The following is a 23,873-nucleotide window of genomic DNA, read 5'->3' on the forward strand; positions in this document are numbered from 1 at the left end:
ATATATATATATATATATATGTATATATGTGTGTGTGTGTATGTGTGTGTGACCGCAACAAAACTAGATGATTTTGTTAGAGTTGGAGATTTTCAAGGACAGATAATCAGCATTCCTACCTCGTACTCTTGAGAGAACTTGAGATTGTCGTTAGCCTTGAGGCGCTCAATGTGATCTGCCAGCTCAGAGATGGGGACGGGCGGGTGACTTGCCATGCCTGCCGAGCATAGAAACAGAAAAAGAGGCCGTTTTGATACACGTACAACTGAACTCTTTTGGAGGAAAATGTTAAGAGTTAGGATTCTCAAAGGAGGTGTTGTTTAGTGTTCTGTCCATGGTCAGCGGCGGAAGCAAATGGAAGTGGGTTTTATTTTTTATTTTTTTGTTAAGTGACCATTTTCTCTCCAGGCAGACAGAAAGAACAATGTGCATGTTCAGAAAGTTACTGAGGCACAACAACATGTCCTCAGAGTATATGCACACTGCTGGTAAAGATAAAAAAAGACTATGACACAGGCAGTTAAAAATTTAGCATGATTTTTTTGGGGGGATTTTTAAAGAAGTATTTTAGAGATACTTGATGGAATGTTGCCAATTCAAGCAGCTTCATCCTATATGGAATGGAAGGTTAGTTAGCATGAATGTGCGGAAAGAGAAAGAAAGAAAGAAAGAAAGAAAGAAAGAAAGAAAGAAAGAAAGAAAAGAAAGAAAGAAAGAAAGAAAGAAAGAAAGAAAGAAAGAAAATGTAGTAATGGAGACACAATGGCAGCAGAGAGAAACAAGATCTACTGTGGACTGAGACCAACTAACTTGACAAACGCCGATAACCGCGGTACACTGATACACGGTAGGCTGAAAGGGAAACAACACGACGGTTAAGCTCATCAACACAACTAATACCGACTGCATATAGTGTTTTGTACATATGTATTAGTCTCCAATCTACCTGGAGTCTGGAAATTAATTCTACGTAGCTCCACTGGATCAGTAGGATGGTGGGAGGACATGGCTTTGCTGCAGGGAAAACTGCCCTTCCTTCCTTCAGCCTCGGCCCTTTTCCTGCAAAAGCAGACACAATTTAGCTCAAACTGATGTACTTAAAAATATACTGCATAATAATGCATCTGGGGAAATTTGGGACTTGCTAACTAATGTCTGACTGCACATTTGGGGATTTGTGTTGAAATAAATAGATCAGTTATGTGAGCAATAAACTTCAGAAAGAATTGCTCCTTAGACATTTCCAGGTATAACTGTAATTCAAAGGTAATTTCTGTTTCAAATTTGACCAGAGCTTTGGTTGACTGCTGGGATCGTGTTGCAGATTTTTGTATGAAAATGACCAATTCAATGTCTGGGATGGTGATGAGTGAGACCCAGGAGATATCTATTCTTCATTTAAAAAAAAAAAATCATTGACATGAAGAAACCTGTGCAGGGCAGTTTGTCTTTCATAAGTGCTTCAGTAAAAAGCAACTGGCCTTTTCTTTCTAGTTCTCGAAAATGTTTCACCTCTCATGCAAGATGCTTCCTCAGCTCTGAGGAAAAGAGGTGAAAGAAAGGTGAAATGAAAAAAAGAGAAGTGCAGTTGCTTTTTACTGAAGCATGGAGGAATACCATGACCTGGATGACTGAGAATCTACACACTTGCCCTTGCTCTCCAGTCTGAATCATTACAAATAGTTTTCATGGTCACTATATCTTCATTAATAGATAAACTGAACTGGCCGAACAACACAATTCATCTAACATTTTTAGGTTAATATACGGCCATTAAGGAAACACTAGCATAATCCTATCTATTTTGTTAAGCATTCTTTGCGAAGGCTTTTCAAGGAAAATGTCGCTGTAGGACAGAAGAAATGGTAATAAGCAGTGTTTGTTTACCTGTCAGGTTTGCTGGATCCAAACAGGGAGACAAGCAGATAAAAGGACAGACAAGGATGAATATCATTAGTGTCCAATCAAAAAACATCAGGGACTAAAGCAATGCTGAACTCATCAGTCTCTCCTTTTCCTTTAAACAAATCAGTTTCTTATTACGATGTTAGATATGCAAAATAGCACCTCCAGTAGACATAAAGATGAACAGCGGGTGTAAATCTAAAAACAAAAGCCCTTTTCACACAACCCTGCATACACATTATAACCTGGAACTGTGACACCTGGTGCATAATGACATACTGGAAAAATGGCTCAAAGTGCAACTTAACGACAAGTGAGGCATTGCTGGCTGGAGCTCGCCGACAGGTTACACTCCAGGGCTTATGAGGCTCCGATTATTACCATCAAGGTTAATAATTTTGCTATGCCGCATCAGTCACAGCGGTTATTCATGAGCATTAACAAACCTCTAGCCAGAAGCTGAGATGATTATCATGAATAATGCTAATGGATGATAATGTTATCTTCACCTATCTCTTATGTTAACGAATGTTTCTGCCTGTACATGGGTGTAAATACAGAGAAAAACCTCCCACAAATTTCAGAACCATTTCCCACAAAAAGAACCTGTGAGCTAGATTCGACTATGATTAGTATAATAGACAAGCAGATTGGGATGATAATTGTCTACCCCAAAGCAGTGCAGAGGAGCAATAAATATAACAATGTTTGCGCTGTATGCTCTATAAATATTTAAACATGTAATGAACCAACTGGCTCGATCTTCAGCGTAACAGGCACTTGAATGTATAAACTAAGTCCCCCTAAAACCAAGAGTCCAGATAAGAAATGTAGAGAATTATAACCTGTGTGTTACTTTGCTCTGTAAAAGTTGGTCTGAGAACTGCTGCTTAAGACAACACAGTAAAACCAAAGACAAGCAATATAATGAAATTATGTGGAATGTACAAGACTGCCAAAAAATAGTTTGAACTGAGCACACAGGGAAGCAAAAAGTCAAATTGGTAATGAAAATAAGCAAATCCCTTAAGAGAGTCTGTTGCCCTTCTGTGAAGACTTAAGTAGCCTTTCCAAATATTTTTCTTTTTCTCTATTCTCTAAAACTCTTAATCTTTTGCCCTCTCTTTTTGATTTCCTTCCCCTTTCTCTCACCAATCAAATGCTTTATTGAACAGTTTTTCCTTCTCTCTGCCTTCATCACGCTGTCCTTACCTCTTGAAGAGGAGAATGGCAATGACGATACAGACGATGAAGATCACAGCAAGCACAGGCCCCACCACCCACAGCAGCCCCTCTTCCTCGTCAACGATTGGCTGAGGATCCACGTCCGATGAGGTCACAGGGTCAGAATAAGGGCTGGTGGCGTACATGGTCTGCAGAAAGACACATTATTATGCATTTTCACTAAAAAATGCCGTACTTAGATGGTCGAACTGTGTGTTTTCGTTTGCACTCACATTCTCAGAGAGGTCCAACAGCGCGAGCACAAAGAAAACATACTCCTGTCCGTTCTGCAGTGGACGGTTGCGGAAGTCGCCGTAGTTTCGGCCGTCACCTAACGTGAACTCCATGGGGAGGGTCTTAAAGTGAGCTGTGACGTAGGCCCTGGGATCTGACTGACCGGCCTGTCTGCGGATGCGAAGGGCACGACTGACACTGGTCCTGTTGATCTCTTTGAGGAGCTGAAAGGGGAGATAACAGAGAATGGGTCAACAGGGACGTAAAAAAGAGAGGGGGAAGAGGAGGAGGAGAAAATAGACCGAATGGACACAAAGACAGAATCAAAACAGAAACTGAGAAATGTGGTTGTTGGTCGTAATTGTCCCCTAATATGTGCCGAGTTCAAACAAAGTGCATCATCAGGGCAATTTGACAAGGGAATGTCTTTGATACAGCAAGTAATGTTGTCATCTTTCTCTAATTGCAGTATCATTTTCCTAAAATAGCCATAATTTCCTTAATATGTGGACACTGTATTCTTTAATTTTTACACGAAAAATCACCTTGGAAAAGAAGGACCGTATTGATCATTTTACTCCACACAAAAGCCCTCTTCAGTGAAGGAACAATGGGCTGTATGGATCATTATCACCTAAGCACAAATGTCTTCATCAGCTGAATTGCCACCACATTTACCCATTGGGACAGTGGGCACCATAAAAACTCCATTGAAACTAATCTCACACACATGAATGTGCTTTCAGAGCAGCATAATGAGGTGGTATAGTCAGGGAGTGGAATTATAGGGGGGAAAAGGCATGTGAAAGTACTGTTCATAATAAACAGTAAGACAGAAATAGCCTGACACAACTGTAAAAAAAAACAAAAAAACAACAACCTTGCTTATATGATTTTAAAATTTACATACGTCCTGTATCGTACTAAACAGTTATCATCGCCACCACACCAATCAACATCATCATTCCCTTATTATCAGAATTATCTTTTAACAAGCCCTTTATTCTGACTGTTATGTAGCGATTTATGTGCGTCATCTCCTGTCTGCTACGTGTCTCACCTCATCCAAGTTCATCTGGTCGGGCTCCTCCCAGGGATTCAGGAACTTCCCTCCTCTCTGCTTCTTCAGCGGGACCACGACCACATAGTAACCTCTGAAACACAGCATGCACTGGGATCAGGCCTGAGGACATATACCACAAACTATGCACTCTGTCAACATTTCAGTCTCTGGAAAAACAGCATAACATTTAGGGAATAATTCAACATTTTTGTGAAAAATGGAAAGAGTTAGATGAGAATTTTGATATTGGACTCATATTAGTCTGCATGGTAAAATTGAAGCTACAGGCAGCAGTAGTTAGTATGACTATTCCGGCAAGACTGGAAAAGGGGAAATAAAAAAAAGAAAAAAAAGTAATTTTTATACACTTAATTGTGCTGTAGATTAACTTCAAATTGGTAAGACTGTCATTTTGCGAATGACTCTAGACTCAGGCACTTTAACAAACTGATTCAAAATCAAAAATTTAAATATTTCATGTATAACAGTATGAAGCCCCTTTGTTGTGACATTCCAGATTGTTATCAGGTGTATCTTGTTTGCGAGAGACCAAAATTTGACTAACCAAATGTGAGGCAAAGAGTTAAGGTGAGAAATTTAAAGGAATAATGAAAATGAAAATAAAAAATCTGGCAAAAATGCCAAAAAACCTCTCTGAGATTTGCCTTCGACTGGCTTTACCCAGCTACAAGTAGTTTTCCAGCCTTTGACAGCTTTTCATGCTTTCTGTACAGCAACTGGATAAAAGCCAGATTTTAGAAAAACATCTGTCCTGGAGGGTAGACTTTTAAAAACTAGAGCCAATAAAAATGCAAGACTTATTGTATGGGACCTCAGACAAGAGATTAAAATGCTGAGTAGTTCCACACAAAGCGGTCCACCTGGTCCACCTAAATGTGTCTCGAACAGGGGTGTCATAAGCATTATGTTTGCCCTCAAAGGGCCAGTTGTAATTCTAAGACAGTATAAAGGTAACGACTCCTTTACATAATGTTAAATAATTGTCTTTGCATTTGATTGTTATTTATTATATGTACAACGATTGTGCATGCCTTTATCTACAAGTAAAACACATGTAGCAGGGCTCCAGACTAACTTTTCCAATGGTAGCACTGGTGCTGCCAACTGTCTTTGTTGGTCGCACCAGTTAATCATTTGGTACATGAACATGTGTATGAGTTGATGGTATATTTTACCAATGTCCCCTAAACACCTCACATGCTGCTTCGGTAGATACTACATTTTACCGATGTTCCCTGAACGCCTCTCATGCTGCTCCGGTAGATACTACATTTTGCCGATGTTCCCTAAACACATCACATGCTGCTTCCGGTAGATGTTACCAGGTGTCTGCAGTGCAGCTCCTCTGACAGGTGAGTGACCAAACATTTGTTGGAATTTGTCTACACAAATTTGCCCAAGTTGAAAGGTTTTTTTATTAGCAGCATTTTCAGCAGATGTTTTTATGAACGGACTTTTCTACGAGCTGAGCGCATTTTCAATGTCCATAGCACTGGCCATCATGTCTATATAGTCAGAATTGTGATCATTGTTAAAACATGAATCTTCCAGACTGAATGTGGGGCTACTTTTTCTTCCTAACTGACTCAGTCGAGATCTGTCTGCCTGCACCTGAACACTTTCACCATCAGGTGTGTGGGACCTCTCCCTCTCTCACCTCCTGTGTTGCTTTAAAAAAACAAACAAACACAAAAAAAAACATAATCCGCTATATATCGTTGTGTCATTGGAACACAGTAACAGTGAAACTGACTGTTTTACCGTCAGGCAGAGAGAGACTGAGTCAATGGGGAAGAAATCTGACTATTTCCAACTACAACACCTGGAGCAGCAGCTACCTGTGCCGACTGAAGGAACCAGATCAGCCTGATGATCATCGTTCATTCGCACAATGCGACCACGTGAAACTTCAGCTCACACATTCACGAATGGTCAGAAATGGTCACATATGAGAACATTTTGGTCGCAGTCTGGAGCCCTGTTTGGGCACATTGCTGTGTTATTATAGCATAAATAACATTACATTACGTTATTTTAGATCAGGTAAATCCCACTAATGTCTCAGTTTAGGAAACACACATCTCTCGTGATGGGCCGAATTTGGCCTGCGGGCCTTGAGTCTGACATATTTGGTCTAGAAGATGATTCAAGTCCACCTGTGGCACACTGAATGGACTGGACAGTTTAAAAATGCACATAAGGTCCTACAATTCAACCTCATGCCTAGACAAAGACAAGCCACCAAGTCCAAGGAATTCTCTGGAGACAACTACGATAAGATTGTGGTGAGGCACAGATCAGTGCAAGGATACAAAACCACTTTGAATGTTCCCTCAATAATTTTGAAATAAAATAAGTTTGGAACCACCTGAACTCTTCCTAGAGTTGGCTGTCCAGCCAAACCAAGAAACTAAGTTGGAAGGGTCTTGGTCAGGGAGGTGACCAAGAACCCAACGACCACGCTAACAGAGCTTCAGAAATCCTCTGTAGAGGTAGGAGAACTGTTAGGAAGGATCACCGTCTCTGCAGTATTATGTGCTCTTGAATAAAACAAACAGTATTTAAAAGACTCTGAGAGCATTAGGAAGGAGATTCTCTGATGTGATGAGACAAAATCTTTACTCTTTGGTCAGACTTCTGAGCACTATGTTGGCAAACATCAGGCTTGCTTATCACCTGGCCGATACCATCCCCTACGGTGAAGCACAGTGGTGGCAGCACCATGTTATCAGGGTGCAAATCAGCAGCAGTGGCAGGGTGACTGGTCAGTTGAGGGTATAATGACTACAGTGAAACACAGGTGTGCTCAGATGTTTTACTCATCCAAGAAGACTTTAATTGCCTTAAAGGCTTTAATTGCTCACAGAGGGGTTTCTACAAAGTGCTGAATTAAGTGTCTGAATACTTTGTCATACACACTGCAGATTGCTGAGCAAAAACTAAACAAAAAATATACAACACAGTAAAGTTTCTAAAAAGTGAATGGGTCACGATATTTTCTGAATCCGTTGTATATTTTTTTTTGCTTAGTTAGCTGAAGAACTGAACTCAGTTGTTTAATTACTGAATTTAAGTTTAGCTTACCTCTAGTCAGAAACAGAGGAACTGTTTCAAGTGCCAGTGGCTGCCGGCAATAGCGTCATTGCCTATATTTACCAAGAGCGGTGTTGATCTTCTCATCTAGCTCTCTGAAAATTAATAGGCTCATTTCTCAAAACTTTAAGCTATTTCCTTTAATCTTCTACTGTTAAGAACTACTGAGTATTGTATCATTAATACAGCATACTGCTGTAGGAGTAGCAGCTGCTGTAGGAGCAGCAGTGTAAATCTAAACAATGTGGCTTCTGCAGGGGAAACAAGCCAATGTCTGAAGCCACACACAAGAACAAAAACAATAACATCTCAGGGAATTTTTCAGAAACAGTCAGATCATAAGCAACCACCAAGTTTTGAGGACACAGACACCCAAATCCACCATGTGTTGTCAGTGGATAATGCACTACAGCGCTCCATGGTACAGCAGAATGTAGCTTGTTTTGTATCATAAAACAGTAAGAATTTGTTACAGGTCTACAGTGGATATCGCCTATAATTTAAATAAATTTAAATCTTCAGAGTTTTGTATTTTATCAATGCAGATAGACACAAATGTTTATAGGATAATTTCTATATCCAGCTGTTTCAGTTGCCTTCTCAGATAAGAGTGTCTTAGCTGGGATGGATGCTTGACACCGAAATAGTAAAATGCTGTTTAGGAAAAAAACAAAACACCCCAAAACACTTCAGATGTGCAGAGACAGACTACTGGAAAGTGGCTGTGAGAACATGCAGCACTGGAGTGATTCATCCTGCTCTTTAAACACATAAGACTGATTCCACTTTGTATATATATTTGTTCTTGGTTACAAAAAGCAGATGAAATGATCAGCTTTGTGGTCTCCTTTGGCCTGTTGTGGGAGTTCTCAGACTTGCTTTGCTGCCAGCTCGGAGATATCCCTCCTGATAGAACAATAAATGAATATCAGCAGCAGGAGGAAGTAGTGAAATGAGCTCAAATACTCTATGGAACAATTAATCTGACAACAGCTTAATTTGAGCAAATTCTGCTCAGGTAACTGTTTAAAATCAACACAACAGGTCATTCCCATAATCCAAATCCTTCACTTTTATTCTCTTCACATTCCTTCATCGGTACCTGACTTTAGCTGTGGTCTGCACGGTTGGGAGCTGCACAGTCACCATGCCGTCTGCGTTGGTCTTTCCCACCACAGTGGGTTTGGTTTTCAGGATGTCTGGAGCGGTGGTGGCGGTGACGCGGTGCTGCAGGCCCCCAGCACTGTTGGCCCGGTTGGTGAGCAGAAAGGAGTACTGTGTGTCTGGCTCCAAGCCAGTGATCAGCTTCTGAGTTTGCCTGCCGTCTACTTCCACAGACTGGCCCTTTCCATACAGGATCTGGCAACACAAACGCATTTGGGGTCTAAATAGGAAGCCTAATTTTGCCACGGATTTAGTGGGTTACACTAAACCTTCAGACATGGTTTTAATGCTGATGTTTTTTTTACATTTTGGTAACTTTGTACCATTAAAAGTTTGCTAAATTCACTATTAGCAGCTGTTTGTAATGTACCCAAATTACTTCGAAATTGAAGAAAAAAAAGTTGTTAATTTATGTGTATGATTTTTTTTCTGTGATTTCCAGTTTATGAATGTTTATTTGCAGTAGACACCAGATGCGGTGATATTCTTGGAATTCACATGAAATCTGAAAATAGGAGGGAAACGTGTGTGTATTCAGGTTTAACTGAGTTGTGACTCATAGAGATATAGACACAAAGATTTTTTATACAGGTTGTGGCAATTAGGCACTAAAGGTTTAACAGTATCTCAAGGTTTAATTTTTGTTAATCAATTTTACAGCCTTGCCAAGATTATCATCTTTTACTAACTAGAAGAGTTGAGCTTCATAGCTAACAAACAGTTAGAAGAGATAGAGATAAAAAAAATCATTTTTTCTGCTTTTTTGTCCCAACCCTTATTTTAAAGACAGTACAATAAAAAAAATCTTACAGTAAATGGCTGGGCAGGGTTCTTGTCTCGGATCTCCCAGGACAGCAGCACAGAGTTCTTCATGGCTGCCTTTACTCTGAAGTTTGTGGCAAAAACTAAGGCACAAAAGAAGAAAGAACAAAGAAGAGAAACATGAATAAGATAGCACAGTCCAAGGTATTCAGTCTACAGAACCAAACATAATGGTCTTACCTGCGCATCATTCTCTAGTACCAGTCTCAAGCTAGCTATTTGCTCTGATCAACACACAGTTAGCCTGACTGGATAGGGATACTTGCCCAAGACCCAAGACTCTTACCTTGCTTTGGGAAAAGGATGTTGGGTCTAAGGCTACAGTGACAAGACAACGAAAAAGGACACTTAGGATGCTGTCACCAGATGTTGTGTGTCCGTGTCCGTGTGCGTGTGTGTGTGGGACTTGGTTTGCACAAGATATGCTCAAATGTGCTGTTAGGAGGCCTGTTTTGCATCCTGAGCAGTGAAGATGGGTTGTTAAGAATGTGAGTGTGATCCTACCTTGGTCTAACCGCTGCGTCCTAAACTGGACACTTGGGCTGTACGGCCCCGGACCGACAGTTGTGAATGCACACACCCTGACATCATACACAGTATCGGCACTCAGACCCTCCAACAAAACACTCGACTTTGGAGCGGCCACCACAACCTCTGAGGCGTTCCCTCGACTGTTTATATCCTTATACAGCACCGAGTACTTCACAATTTTCCCATTTTGCTCAATTAGTGGGACTGATTTCCATGCCAGCCAAAGTGAGTTGGCAGAAGCCTCTTCTGAGATAATATTTTCTGGGTATCCACTCGGTGCATCTTCGGGAGTGGTCACTTCTTTGACAGCCTCCTCTCCGTAGCCCATTTTGTTACGGGCCGAGAGTTTGAACACATAGTTAGCTCCCTTGTGGATATCCTGGGCAGTGTAGCGGTTTTCCTTGGTGGGGAACTCCACCACTGTGAAGGGAAGGACGTCGACACGGCCGAAGGTGAGGCGGTACCCCAGCAGCGGGGTTGGTGGGTTGGGAGGTGGGTACCACTGGAGCAGAGCAGTGCCTGAATCAGTGGCACTCACCATCAACTTGGGTTTCTCAGGCACTAGAAAGGAAAGAAACAGGAAGAAAAGGAGAGCGAGAATGATGATAATTAGAGGGTAATTACAAAGCACATTATTCATAACCTCAAGCAAAACTGCTGAATATGATTAATATGGCACCAAATGACTGGCTTCTCACAGGCACAGCAAGGTGTGACTGAGTGAGATTTAGCCAAGTCAGTGATTTAATGGCCTCTAATGAACATCAGTGATGCCAAAGTCTCAAAGATCATTACCAGTTATGTGCACTGTGTGTGTTTTTTAAGCTCTGTGTCATTCTTTATGTTTGTGTATACACACTTACGTGGCATGGCAGTGCACACAGTCACAGGTTTGCTGCGAGCACCATCGCCTTTGGCGGTGTAAGCCCCCACTGATACAGAGTAGGAGGTGTCTGCCTTCAGGTCTCCGAGCACCACCTCCTGCGGAACAAAAAGCTTTGTCAACAAGTTTCGTGTGCCCTTAGGATAAAGAGCAATTTAACACGTTAATAAAGAAAACACACAAGGTCAGAGTGGTCAAAATGAGACAAGAAGGTACGGTCTCAATGACTGAGGGTGCATCTGTCATTTTTGTCTGACAGTGCTCTTGTACATACAGTGATTCAGCTCATTTCAACACAAATATTGCTTTTCCCCTTTTTTTATTGCTCATACAGCTGCTGCTTCAGGGAAATGTACCGATGATATGGTTTGTGATTATTTCAACAAAACTCTGACTTTTGCACAAGTTGATCAGATTATAAGAACTGAAAATGTTCACAATCAACACAAAACAACATTTAACTGCACAGACACTCATAACTCATTTGAATTTGTCTCCATCTACACACTAAACATAATATTTTCTCCATCTCTGGGCCTGGAGATATATCTCATAAATAATCACAACACTTTGCCGATACCCCAAAATGACTCATATTTATCTTTGTGTTTTTCCAGGATCCTTTATTAAAAATCCTGAATAACACAAAAGACAAAAAACGGAAAAGGGAGCTCCTTCTGGAGGAGATTTTAAAGCTACAATCTCATAAATATGACTCATCTACTTTCCATGCTTTGTTATTATTATTATCAAATACAATGCTTACAGAAAGGTTTACTCACATATTCAGTTGAGTCGTCATATTCCCACTAAACGACAGAGCAGTATAGATAAAGAGGGAAAATGAGAGACAAATTTTTTTTAATGTATTAGCATATGATCTAAAACAAAAAAACAAAACAAAACAAAAAAAAAGCTAATTTGCATATTTCTGCCGTCAAGTAGCAGACACATCTTTTACTGCCAAACAAATATTGGTTGGAATTAACAGAAATAGGAAGCAACAAAGGCCTGATATAGGTTTTCAAATTATTCTTGATAAAAATAATACCTAAAATAATAAGAAACAAGCCTGTCTAACCTGATCACATCTGCAGTTATGTAAATACCAGAAGCTTAAGTATTTATTGACGGAATAGATCAACATATTGTGAAGTATGCTGATTTGCGTTCTTGCCAAGAGTGCTGTCTCAACCACGTTATGTGGGTGGAAAGGTAATGATGGGAAAGATTCTCATGTTTCTCATTAAACAACATAGAAAGACAGATTTCTTAATTTACTCAAATAACACAAAACATGTCTTACTACTTAGCAAGAAAATTGCTCGGTAAAAAAACACCATAAATATACTATACAGGTGTGCAAGAGTGACTGACAGTTGCTTTACTGCAGAATTGGATGTGTGGAAGTTTATGATTCTATTCTTCATCGATATAGTGCTATATTTGTTGAATTTTAGCATTTATTAACTGCTTATAATTATGTTCTTCTGCTGACATAAGACGTCTACATTTGCTTTCTTTTGACAGCCCTCCCACACTTTTGATGCCAAAATTGACTTTGTTGTCGTTGTAACTGCGAGTTTAATGTTGGAGAACTAGTGCAGTGACTCCAATATGGTATTATTACAGCATTTTCTGTTCACAAAATGTTAAACTACAACCTGTAGCTGGTTAGTTTAATTTAGGACAAGCTTGAGGAAACAGCATCAACACAAAGCTTAAAGTGACTAAGTGTTTGAGGTGCTGGTAACCGGACATTTTTTTTTTACATTCCTGTTTCCATTATTGACACTAAGCTAAGCTTACTGGCTTCTGGCATTAGCTTCATATTAAACAGATAGATATGACTCTCAGCAAATCCTTTAAACAATCTTAGGGATGGGTTCTGCTCGCTAATCTGTCTGAGAGAAAGCTGACAATGATGGTAACAGATTGCTGCTCCAGACTACTGCATCGTGTGTTGTTGTGTTTGTGTAGATTTTTTATTTACAGTGATAACCAGATGGCAACATGATGTTTTTGGCATCTGTACAATTTGTCCAGGTAAGCCCATGCATGGAAAGAACTCCTAATTTCTTCATGGCTACAGCTCAAAATTGACACTATAATATACGCTGATCAGCCACAACATTTACACCACTGACAGGTGAAGCATATAACAGTGATCATCTCAGTACGATGCCATATTCTGCTGGTAAATATTGGGTTCTGACATTCAAGTAGATGCAACTTTGACACATACCATCCACTTATACATTGTTCCAGATCAAGCACACCCCTACCAACAGCACAATGTGCCTCATCACATTGCAAAAAAAAAAAAAAAACTGCTTAGAAGAGGCTCGAGGAATATGACCAAGATTTCAAGACCTTGACCCAGCCTCTAAAGTCCCCAGATCCCAATCTGAGTGAGCATCTGTGGAATCCATTGGAACAAGCCTGATCTACCAAAGCCTCTCCCGGAAACCCAACCCAAATAATTCTACATAACCTACATAATATTGGGCAGGTGGTCTAAATGTTGTGGCTGATCGGTTTAAAAAGCTGTTCACAAATAATGTTGCATGGGGCTTTATTTGGCTTTTATAAAATAGTTCTTGACACCCTTCATTTGATTCTAAGCTGTTAAGAGTATATGTTAGTGGTACCTGTGAGTCCTCTATGAGGATGTCCTTGATGAAGGGCTGACCCTGAGGTTCTCCGTAGTTCATCCTCACATAATGGACTTGGTAGCCTCGGACCTGACCATGCTGCCGTTCGGGTGCCGGTGCTCGCCATTTCACCCTAACGGCCGAGGCGTTCACAGTCTCTGCCTCCACCCCTCGCGGAGGACCACTTGGAACTAAAAATGCATTTTGGGATAGAGGTCAAGGGTAACAGTTGATGGGCACTCAAACCTCTAAAGTAAAGGCCTTCACTTTAGTGAACTCTTTTGCCTAACCAAAAACAATTGGTTTCAGGGTAAGATAAAAAAAAAAAAAAGTACCCAAAAGCAGAAAAATGGAAAAATACAACCTTCCAAAAAGTCTAAAACTTCTCTGATGTCTGGGAAAAAAGTCAAAATAGTAAAAAAAAAAAAATGAGAGTGCTTGAGGAAAAACATGGAGGAAAAAAGCAGTGAAAGATAAGAAGCAAATGTAGGGAAAGATAAGAATGGCAGATAGAAAAGGATTTGTTGCCAGGGGCTTATAAACAGTGGCAAGCAGTCAAAGAGAAAATACTGTTATCAAGAAAAACCTTTCTCGTGCTGCCAAGAACTACACTTCTCCCCCCCAAAAAAGAAAAAAATTAAGAAAAAAAAAAAAAAACAACCTCCAGCCCCCTCTTGCTATCTGACTGACCCACGTACAAGCACTCTGAAGAACGCTGGAGTCAGAAAAATTTCTTAGTGGAGATGCTGGGAGGATGAAATATTATGCATGCGTATCAAAAATATCACGAAAAATATCACAGATTGCTCGAGGTAGAACAAAACACACCGAATAAAGTTAGCTAAAAGATATCCAAATAGCCGTTAAGAAATTGGAAAGGATTCGGAAGGGCAGATGGTCGGTGAGAAAAGCCAAGGTGAGGAGAGACCAAGGTACAGCAACAGCCAAAGGGTTTGTCTTCCTATTGTTAGTGGGAGTATTGTTACCTTTGAGCAAGAAAATCTCATCCCTTTTCCCAAAGAGAAGGGAGGGGCAGAAGAAAGGGGAAGGTGTGGATAAAATATATTGGTAAAAAAAAAAAAAAAGAATAAAAATGGCTGCTGGAGAAAAAAGGGGCAACTGTTGACGAGAGAAAAGCAGTGGTGAAGGGGTAGCAGGAGGATATTTCCGGATGTTGGAGGTTATTTTGGTGGTTATGAGGACTAAAGGAAAGGTTTTCAAAACTCGAGGGTCTGACAGTAGTTCTTAAATGCATCATCCATTTAGAGTGCAGCTCAAGGACAGACAAAATGCCCTACTGGCCAGTGGAACAAGCTTGTTGTTAGTTTAGTGTGCTTTGAGCTCATTAACGCTATGTTAGTGAGTTAAAGGGAGCCACTGTTAGTGAAGCGGACCATCCTAAGAGAGGGTTTTTTTTTGGGAGGGAACATACCATCTTCCTCGGTGCGGATAAGGAGCTGCAAACTTTCTGGTCCTTCCCCAGCTTCAGTGTGCGCCCGTACTGTTATGCCATACTCAGTCCATTTCTCTAGGTTTTCCAGGAGATACGGTGAACTTTCCAGAGGAATTCCATCAATCCTTTTAGTCGTTTTGTTGCCTTCCGTATTGGAGTACTGGATGGAGTATTCCGTAATGATGCCATTCTGAAACTCCAGAGGAGGTGGAGCCCAACTTACCAGGATGCTGGTAGAACTGGGACTGGTGCATGTGATGTCCTGGGGAGGTGCTGAAGGAACTGATTGGCCAGTTTTTGAGGAAGTACAGCAGGGGTTGTTTGGGTAAATGTTATTTGGTTGTGTGTGCAAGTTGTTTTTGGTGGGTGGAGAGGTGAGGAAGTGAGGTTTGCCGTGAAGGAATGGGGATGAAATTGAGCAGACGAGAGACAGAGAACAAAAGACAAAGAAACATAAAATGAAAACAAAACACTGGAGAACAGAAGCTCTTATGAAAAATGACCCTGTGACTAGAAAGCAAGATGACTGAACAAAGATACTGAATGATGGGTGTCAACTTCTGCTCGGCAGAAATGTTTGATTCATGAAAACGAGTGAATGACTTAAAAGAAATGCAACACAAAAACACTGACTAGAGCTGATATACACACACATACCTGCCCATAACTTACTTGTCCTGACAGCCTACCCAAGCCTCTGTGATCCATGTTGGAGTTCTCACGTCTATCTACAAACCTTTGGCTTCTTACCTTGTTTTTACTGAATCTTTTACAGACCTCAGATCGGTAGCCAACAAATAAAGCATTGCTGTCAATCATCAGCAAATTGGTTGGTACTGCTCCACATTTGTGGAAAACAGTTTCTGAAGTTAGGTTCTGGAAATCATTCAGTATTATATATTTGTTGAATCAATTCTGAGGTCAGTTAAGGTCTGAATTCATGTGGGCCCCTTTTTGACAATGCATAGACAGCAACAAAAGCATCTTGTCAAAATCTGTTTGTGGCACAGAAAATAATACATTCAGATTTGGTTGTAACTCTACTTGTGATTTAGTATCTAAGTGACTTTTATTATTTGCATTGTCAAAACTGAGACCTGTTTCTCTCTTTCTCTCAAACACACCCACACACACACACACACACACCCACACACATTCACACACTGCAGTGAGTGCGAGTGGACCTACGTGTCTGTGGTGTGTCAATGGACACTTCATTGGTATAAGCCCCAATTCCATTTTTGCTCTTGGCAGCCAGCTGAAAGGTGTAGGTGGAGAAGGGCTTCAGGTTCTTTAGCAGGTAGGAGGTGGTCGGCTCGAAGGTCACTTTCTTCTATTTGGACACAACGGCAAGAGTTAAATTTTTATTTTTAGACCAATTTTCCAGTCTTCTCTATACTCACCCATCTATACATTCATACATCCATCCTTTAATTGGTTATCATCCATCCAACTGCCAGTTCAATTACTAGTCCACTCATTTCAGCCAACCATCCCTTCATCCTTACCTCCTCTGAGTCATCTGCCCTTCGGTAAACCAGTTCATATCCTGTGATCTGGTTGTCTGGGCCTCCCTGAGGTGTAGGAGCCACCCAGGACAACAGGATACTGGTCTCAGACTTTGCTTCACCTTTAAATTCCGATGGTTGGGATGGAACTACAGAGTTAAAGAACAAGATTAGCAAGAGTGATATGCTGGCATTTTTTTTCATGATGCACTGTATCTGTGTGTAATGCATACACGAAAAAAAAGAACATCCTTCCCTTGCTTTCCATTTCTTACCTCCAGTCTTGGCTATAATCTGCAGATCCTGCGACAAGGGTCCGTCTCCTACAGAGGTGAAGGCCAGCACTCTGATATAATAAGTCTTGTTAGGAGTCAAATCCTGAATGGTGATGAAGTTGGCGCTGCGCACCATCTGCTTCTCCCACTGCACGACACAGGCACAAAACACATTGTGTGAATGCAAGTAGACGCACAGATGCACACTTGTGTATTACACACCTAGACAACACAGGTAGTCATCTCTTATGAATAAAAAGTAATAATGACATTAAGGGAAGCCACTTGCAGAGAGATACCTGGTTGACTGGCAGCGTGCTATCGGAAGTGTAGTACACTCTGTAGCCGACCACCTGTCCGTTAGGTTCCTCTGGCTCATCCCAGTGGATCATTGCTGTTGTGGCGCTCAGCATCCGGCCTATGACCTGCAGAGCAAAAGAAAGGAAGAACTTTAGCAACACTGTGCTGGGGGAAAATGCTTCATATTTTCACTGCAGCAAGTTTTGCTGAAGAAAGTTGGGCTAGTTTTTCGAGAACTGAAGGCAACTTGAGATTAGTGTTTGAAAATTACACACTGAAAACAGGATTTATGTAACACCGTGTTATGCCAGTCAGAATAGCAGGCAGCAAATCATCTTGTATAACAGCCAAGCTTGAAATGCACTGAAATGAAGGCAACTTGTATGCAGATAATTGAGATGCCATATTTGAAAACCACATCAACACCACTGTAATAACGTTTTTCGGCTGTACCAAAATCAGAGCGTCATCCTGACCTGTCGAGGAGGAGAAGAGGGGGCCTGCTCCGCTGTGCGAGCCTCCACCACCTCGCTAGAGGGGCCCTGGCCAATGGTGTTGACAGCTGCCACCCGGAAATCATAGTGGGAGTAAGGGCTGAGGCCGCCCACACTGTAGCGTGTTGTGGCAATGCCATCAATCTCTTTATAGGGGTCCTCTGAGCCTTTGGCACGATGCTAGAATAAACAAGAGATGAAGCGGGAAGGGAGAAGAGGCACACACTGATTTAAAGCTGCATTAGCCAAATTTTTGAGGAAAATCTATGATTTTATCCCATAAGGACATAAAAACTGCATTGCACCCTGCCATTATTTACCAATCTAGATTCACGCCAAAATATATAGAGTGCAATGTAACAACATGTCTAATGTAGATGCAGTGCTTTTTGTGAATGGAGCAGTTAGTCTTCACTGGTTAAGCAGTCCGTGTTTCATTCTTACATCTCAGCTCACAGCTCCTTGTGGGTAGAAAGTACTCACAAGACACCAGATTTCATTTGAGCAATTTGGCAAAGTTTATTACCATCAGGAGAGACAAGAGGCTCTTTTCTTTTACAGCCCTACTTAGTGACTTAGGCTGTTAATAACAGTTTATGTTGATATAAAAATCTACTGCTTTAGCTATCTTAAGCTCTGCGTCTCAGAAACTTGCCAGCACAGGTGGTAGCACTGTGCGGTAGGTAGAGTGTAGGCAAGTGTAAAACGTGATTGTGCTAGTGTTTCTGTCACACACCTGTATGATATAGTAGGAGACAGGTTCAGGGTTTCCAGAATCCCAGGTGAGAGTAATACTGGTTGCAGTTCTCTCCGTCACCACAGGGGTGCCAGGAGCCTTTGGCAGAGCTGAGGGGGAGAAAAAGATTTCATGCACTATCACTTCATAGTTTGAAAATAAGTTACATTTTGGAACTTGAACTTGTCCTGAATGAAAAAGCTGAAAGCAATTAAATGATGAAGGCAGCTTAGCATCAGAATGACAACAATACCAGAATCTCTATACAGCAATTAAAAATACTGAAAACTACAAATGAACAAAATTATCTTGACCACTGGATAAAACAAATCCAGTCTTTTCAAAAACTTGCAATCTATTACTTCAAAGACATTTCAAACTGTCACATATTTAATTCAAATTAAAACTCGTAAATAATGAAAAACTAAACACAGACTCAGTGCTAAATTGAAACAGCGGCTGGAGACAAATGAGTCTGTGACCGGTATCAACATTAAGACATGAAGACAATGGACCTTTTTCTTAAATTCTTAAATGCTTGAGTAGAAATTTAAAAATTCCAAAAAACCACAAGAAAACACCAAAAATCTTTACTTCCCTACGAACTTTCAAGATAAGTTAGAAAAAGAATACTGTTATATTGTAACAGATAGAACTATGTTTGTATCTGCTTGTGCTTTTGAGTAATTTTGAATATATTCAAGTTTTTTCAGTGTACACGTTATTTTCCATCCTGCTTAGGATACAGTATATATAGTATTCCTTATATGCATTATTTACTTTTGTGTGCTTGTTATTATTTTTTCCATCAGGTTGTATAAACAGAGCACTCCTGAAGTGCTCTGTTTCTTTACTGTCTGACGTCCTATTTCTTTTTATTTCACTTGAGTAAATGTTGAACTATTAATATCCCCTCACTCATAAGCCTCCTCAGAACCCACCTTTCACAATAATCTGTGCCACCGCCTCAATGACGCCAAGCGTCGACATGGCGACACAGGTATAATTGTTGGACTGGCGCACGTCGGTCAGTTCCAGGACGTTGCGACCGATGGGCATGTCGTCCTCGGGCGTCAGGTCTTCTGCTCCCAGCATCCACTTCACGTAGGGCATGGGTGAGCCAACCGCCACGCAGGTGATGTTGACGTTTCCCCCTGGCATGATCTCGCTGTCGGCTGGGGGGATGGAGAAGCGAGGAGGGACACGACGCACTGGACCAAGCAGCAATGAAGGCAGGAAGGTGAGAAAGAAAGAGATAATTAGAAATTCATGACTGTGCAGAACAGTGGAGGGTCTATACACTGTAGGATGGTTATTTGATTTTGTATTTTTTGTTGTTGTTGCGCCATGAGCTCTGAGATGAAGTTTTATAGCATTCAGATTAGATTGCAAGCATCCAGACAGTCTGGTACACCACCACTAAGGTGCATGTGATACCAAAATGTTTTATTAATGCTGTTTTAAGGTGTGCTCCATTAAATATTTTATGAACTGAAACACAAAAGATACAAAAAGAAAGAAAGAAAAAAAACAAAACAACCCATGGCAAACACGCATGCATTCACAGGGAAAAAAACAGCATACAGTATATCTCTAAGGAGTGAACTGTACAGGCAGGTTTAAAGCTTCAGTACGGCACATAAAACAGCCAAGACACACAAACACAAATGGCATTTTAATGGAAGAAAAGAAAATACTCGGGAGAGACTTAAAAGAGCCACACAGTTGTTACTGTACCAACCTTCTCGAAGCTCTGCAATGGGAGGTAGGACAAAGCATGGCGGGAGGAGGAGGGGAGAAAAGAGAGGAAAACGGAAAATATCAAAGAAGAGACAGGAGACAAGGAGAGAAAAAGAGTTTGTAGGATATGAACAACCACAGATCCCCAAAAGACAGAACTTTCCAGCTCACATTCACATGCTGTGGGACACAGGACTTTCCTGCAGGTCATAAGTGTGTGTAGATCAGCCTTGCAGATGGGCTGGAGCCAGGGCCAGGACAACCAGAGCCCAGAGAACCAGAGAACTTGTAAATTACCTTATCACACATGTCAGAACTTCAAAGGATTGTAACAGAGACACCTTTCGGAGAAGACTAAGGAAAACATTCAGCCACAAGGATCCTAACAAATGACGTCTGGCTGAATATTTATTGCTCACTCCTCCTTTCTGTGGAATGCAACCATCTGGACGTAAAGGAATGTAATCAACATAGACAATGGGAAGAAAGCACCGGAGGATCAAAATGTGCCTTACTATCTTATGTTTAATTGTTATTAAATGTGGAAGTACATCATATCATGATAAACAACTCAAAAGCTGAATTACAGTTGGACAAGTCCTTCTTTAATTTATCAGCTTGGTACATAATCATATATCCTAGTACTGTATTATCTTGGTAACCGTGCAAGATAGATATATCATGTTTAGACTCTTTGCGATCCACTAGATATGATATATTTATTTTCAGTAGGTTTAACTCTGTATAATTACAAGTACATATAGTTCTAAAGTAACATTGTTACTTTCAGAACAAAACTCTGACCACCTTATGACCCCCTTTGAACACAGGGGCGTCATATCTATCACCCCTTCTGGGAGGGGAGCTCTTTGTGATTGGTCAGTTGTTTTAATACTAAAAGGCATTTCACCCGAAAAAACGTGGATTTTCTACCAAACACAGAGTGTCCCACTTTATTCTTTTTGTTATCAACTTCAACTGCCACACCCTGATCTCACTCTCGGAAGCTGAAGGCCTCGTCTCTCCCAACACCAGACATGACGGCATCCACACCCAAATCCAAGGAAACTGCAAGTATTGAGCTTTCCATCTCTAAACGGGTGTTTCATAATTATAATTGGCCTTCAAACAAACATTCCAAATTTAACAGATTATCTGCTGCTTCGGGTGAAAAGATGTTTCAAGCCTCAGAGCCACACTCCTGATCTATATTTGGTTTTTCACTCTCAGATTCTCACTCAGCATTTTCATCATTGTTTGTATTTTATGTTTTATGTTGTTATTTGTTTGTTTTAGTTAGCAATAAATGTTTTGTGCGTATACAGTTGTTTCCTGTGTTTTCTATAGCTTACTTTCAGTCACTTTACGTATCCGACCTTTATAATTACCTGAGCTCAAAGTTAATTCCCTAACATTATAAAACACTCTTGACTGATCACCGAGAGAAAACAATTTATTAGAATTATTGTGCTGACTCTGAGATTATATCGCTGGACGAATAATTTAAAGGTTGGTGTTAATAATTTTAATTAATGCAATAATTTGCCTTCTGTTGGAAGTATTTATTATTAATAATAATTATTTCCTACCCTACAGTTAGACAAAGGAACATGGCAAGGTGGCAAGTGACAGGGGCGGAAAACCAAAGAGAGGGAGTGGAAGAAAGAGAAAAGAATGACGTGAGAAGAGGAAAGAGGAGAAAGTGGAGACCAAAGATGGCCAATATTGGCGAAAGCCTTCCCGTTTGAGGCGGCCTCTGCTGCCAGCTGTCTCCAAAGACTGCCTGTCAAACACTCACTGAGCAGCACTGCTAGATTTTACTGGCCCTGCAAGCACTGTTAGACGCACATCACTGACTCCATGCTGTTTGTGCATGTGTGTGTGTGTGTGTGTGTTTGCACGCACGTGTGTTTTATATACCTGTATATCGAGTGTATGACATAGATGTGTGTACTCAAGTGTGTGCATCTAATCGTGTGTGTGTGTTTGTCTCGTAGCCCCAGGAGCAATGTTGGAGTCAGAAAAGCATGCTACACTGTTTAAAGGCTTTTTTTTTGGGTGGGCAGACAACAGAGCAAAAGGCCCCGGGAATAAAAATGTCTCAGAGACTCAAACATTTTGTGGGTATGCGCGCGAATGTGAGTGTGTCGAAGGAGCAGGGAGAGGAGATGGCGCCTGAGGAGGTGAGATGCCTGTCAGATTTGGGGAGAAACAGAAAAGTCTTGACCAGACAATGATTTGGTTTTTCTCTGAGGTCTAAAGGCTAAGAAGGGAGGGCAGTGAGATTAACGGCTCGAGTAAAACGCTCAGCCTGACCTTAACTTGATGTAAATAACTCTAAAGCTATCCTGTTGTATGAATCTACAGCCTAAAAGAATATAAAATACAGCATAAAATACACAGAAAAAAATGTCAACACTGTATCTTAAATCAACAGATTGCACATCCATATTCACTGGGATCCTTAAATCTGTGTGCTCTAATTAGACCAAGTTCCTCACAGGTTGTTTTTCTATGCCACGCTTACCTCTGACATAGAGGTTAGCTGGGGTAGAATAGCGTGTCCCATCGCTGTTGGTGGCAACACACTCATACTTCCCCTGGTCTGACTCCTCACTCATCTCTATCTGGAGGGCACCTGGATGGATGGAGGGATGGAGAGAAAGCATAGAAGACAGAGAGAGAGTCACACAAGAAAGACAGAGAGGAAGAAAGAGCAATCACACAGAAGTGGAAGATGTCAGGTAAATTGGGTATAGCACATAAATACATCAACATATAAATGGTAACTGCAGAGAGAACAAATGAGTCTGAGGGAGTTTTCAGCAAAAAACAAGCTGAACTCTGTATGAAGAACACAGGGAGCTGAATCTGTAGAGCAACATTAACAAGTTTCTACCACTGTCAGCAAAAATCTGGCCAAAACAGGGGTCAGTTTCCGGATTTAGAAATGGGAAGAGAACAAAAACAAAACAAAAAAAAAAAAAAAAAAAAAAAACGGAATACAAAACCTACAAGAACAGAGAATGTAGTCTTCATGCAAGGCAGAAACAAATAAACCAAGCAGCCAAAATATGGAGAAATTCAGTCATAAATACAGCATTTTGAAAAAAAAAAGTCTTCGCTGAAAATTGAGATGTAGTTACATTAAGGAGCAAATCACGTTTTCCAAGATTAAATGTGACAAAGATATTGCCGTGGCAATAAGATATCCCCAACCCTTTCGGATCCACCAATGGGATCAGGAGTGTGATATCAATTTAAAACACACCCAATAAGGAGGTAAAGACATCAACCGACCTCCATTAAGGCCAACAGATTAAAAAAAAAAAAGGAACGACATACGCAAAGCCTTGGGAAGGGACCGATGCTTTCTCGCTCCCTGAAAATAGAAAAACTGTCAAAAAAAGGTCAACCAGAGGTTCTTTAAAGATGGTGTGGGTAAGGCAAAAAAGCGCCCATAAAAACTTTATCAAAAAAGTGGTTGTTTGGGGCTTTTTATCAGTAATGAGAGAGAAAAGAGAAAGTAATGGTAAAAAACCATGAAGGAATGTGTGTGTAGGTTTGTGTAAATATGTACATGTGTGAGCACGCTAATGTTTGTAAGTGTGTGCCTGAGTCTTCGCCATCTGGACTTTTCAGGCTGAACGAATAACAGCTGGGAGGGAAAACAAAACTGGGACGTTTGATTGGGCAAATATAGACAAGGTAGAAGGAGAGGCCGGGTCAAGTTTAGTTCAAGACCCCCCTCCTAAAAGAAAAAGAAAAAAAAA

The 23,873-nt window shown here is 40.8% G+C and overlaps 1 protein-coding gene across 1 annotated transcript in view; it reads right to left on the minus strand.

Annotated features, from left to right (window-relative positions):
* ptprdb (protein tyrosine phosphatase receptor type Db) overlaps positions 1 to 23,873 on the minus strand; it is a 162,447-nt gene that overhangs the window by 20,195 nt on the left and 118,379 nt on the right. The window contains exons 10-32 of the mRNA XM_008275996.1: positions 22,628 to 22,738; positions 20,102 to 20,113; positions 19,302 to 19,571; positions 18,361 to 18,470; positions 17,607 to 17,804; positions 17,130 to 17,255; positions 16,831 to 16,978; positions 16,556 to 16,704; positions 16,236 to 16,380; positions 15,027 to 15,329; positions 13,592 to 13,785; positions 11,723 to 11,749; positions 10,921 to 11,038; positions 10,031 to 10,618; positions 9,515 to 9,609; positions 8,643 to 8,899; positions 4,424 to 4,517; positions 3,363 to 3,587; positions 3,118 to 3,278; positions 1,888 to 1,899; positions 947 to 1,059; positions 811 to 852; positions 120 to 217 (exon numbers count right to left, since the gene is read on the minus strand). Coding sequence (XP_008274218.1) covers positions 120 to 217; positions 811 to 852; positions 947 to 1,059; positions 1,888 to 1,899; positions 3,118 to 3,278; positions 3,363 to 3,587; positions 4,424 to 4,517; positions 8,643 to 8,899; positions 9,515 to 9,609; positions 10,031 to 10,618; positions 10,921 to 11,038; positions 11,723 to 11,749; positions 13,592 to 13,785; positions 15,027 to 15,329; positions 16,236 to 16,380; positions 16,556 to 16,704; positions 16,831 to 16,978; positions 17,130 to 17,255; positions 17,607 to 17,804; positions 18,361 to 18,470; positions 19,302 to 19,571; positions 20,102 to 20,113; positions 22,628 to 22,738 — 3,596 coding nt within the window. The remainder of the gene's footprint in view (positions 1 to 119; positions 218 to 810; positions 853 to 946; positions 1,060 to 1,887; positions 1,900 to 3,117; positions 3,279 to 3,362; positions 3,588 to 4,423; positions 4,518 to 8,642; positions 8,900 to 9,514; positions 9,610 to 10,030; positions 10,619 to 10,920; positions 11,039 to 11,722; positions 11,750 to 13,591; positions 13,786 to 15,026; positions 15,330 to 16,235; positions 16,381 to 16,555; positions 16,705 to 16,830; positions 16,979 to 17,129; positions 17,256 to 17,606; positions 17,805 to 18,360; positions 18,471 to 19,301; positions 19,572 to 20,101; positions 20,114 to 22,627; positions 22,739 to 23,873) is intronic.

This window comes from Stegastes partitus, unplaced genomic scaffold (genome assembly GCF_000690725.1).
Source record: "Stegastes partitus isolate 25-593 unplaced genomic scaffold, Stegastes_partitus-1.0.2 Scaffold63, whole genome shotgun sequence".
Lineage (NCBI taxonomy): Eukaryota > Metazoa > Chordata > Actinopteri > Pomacentridae > Stegastes > Stegastes partitus.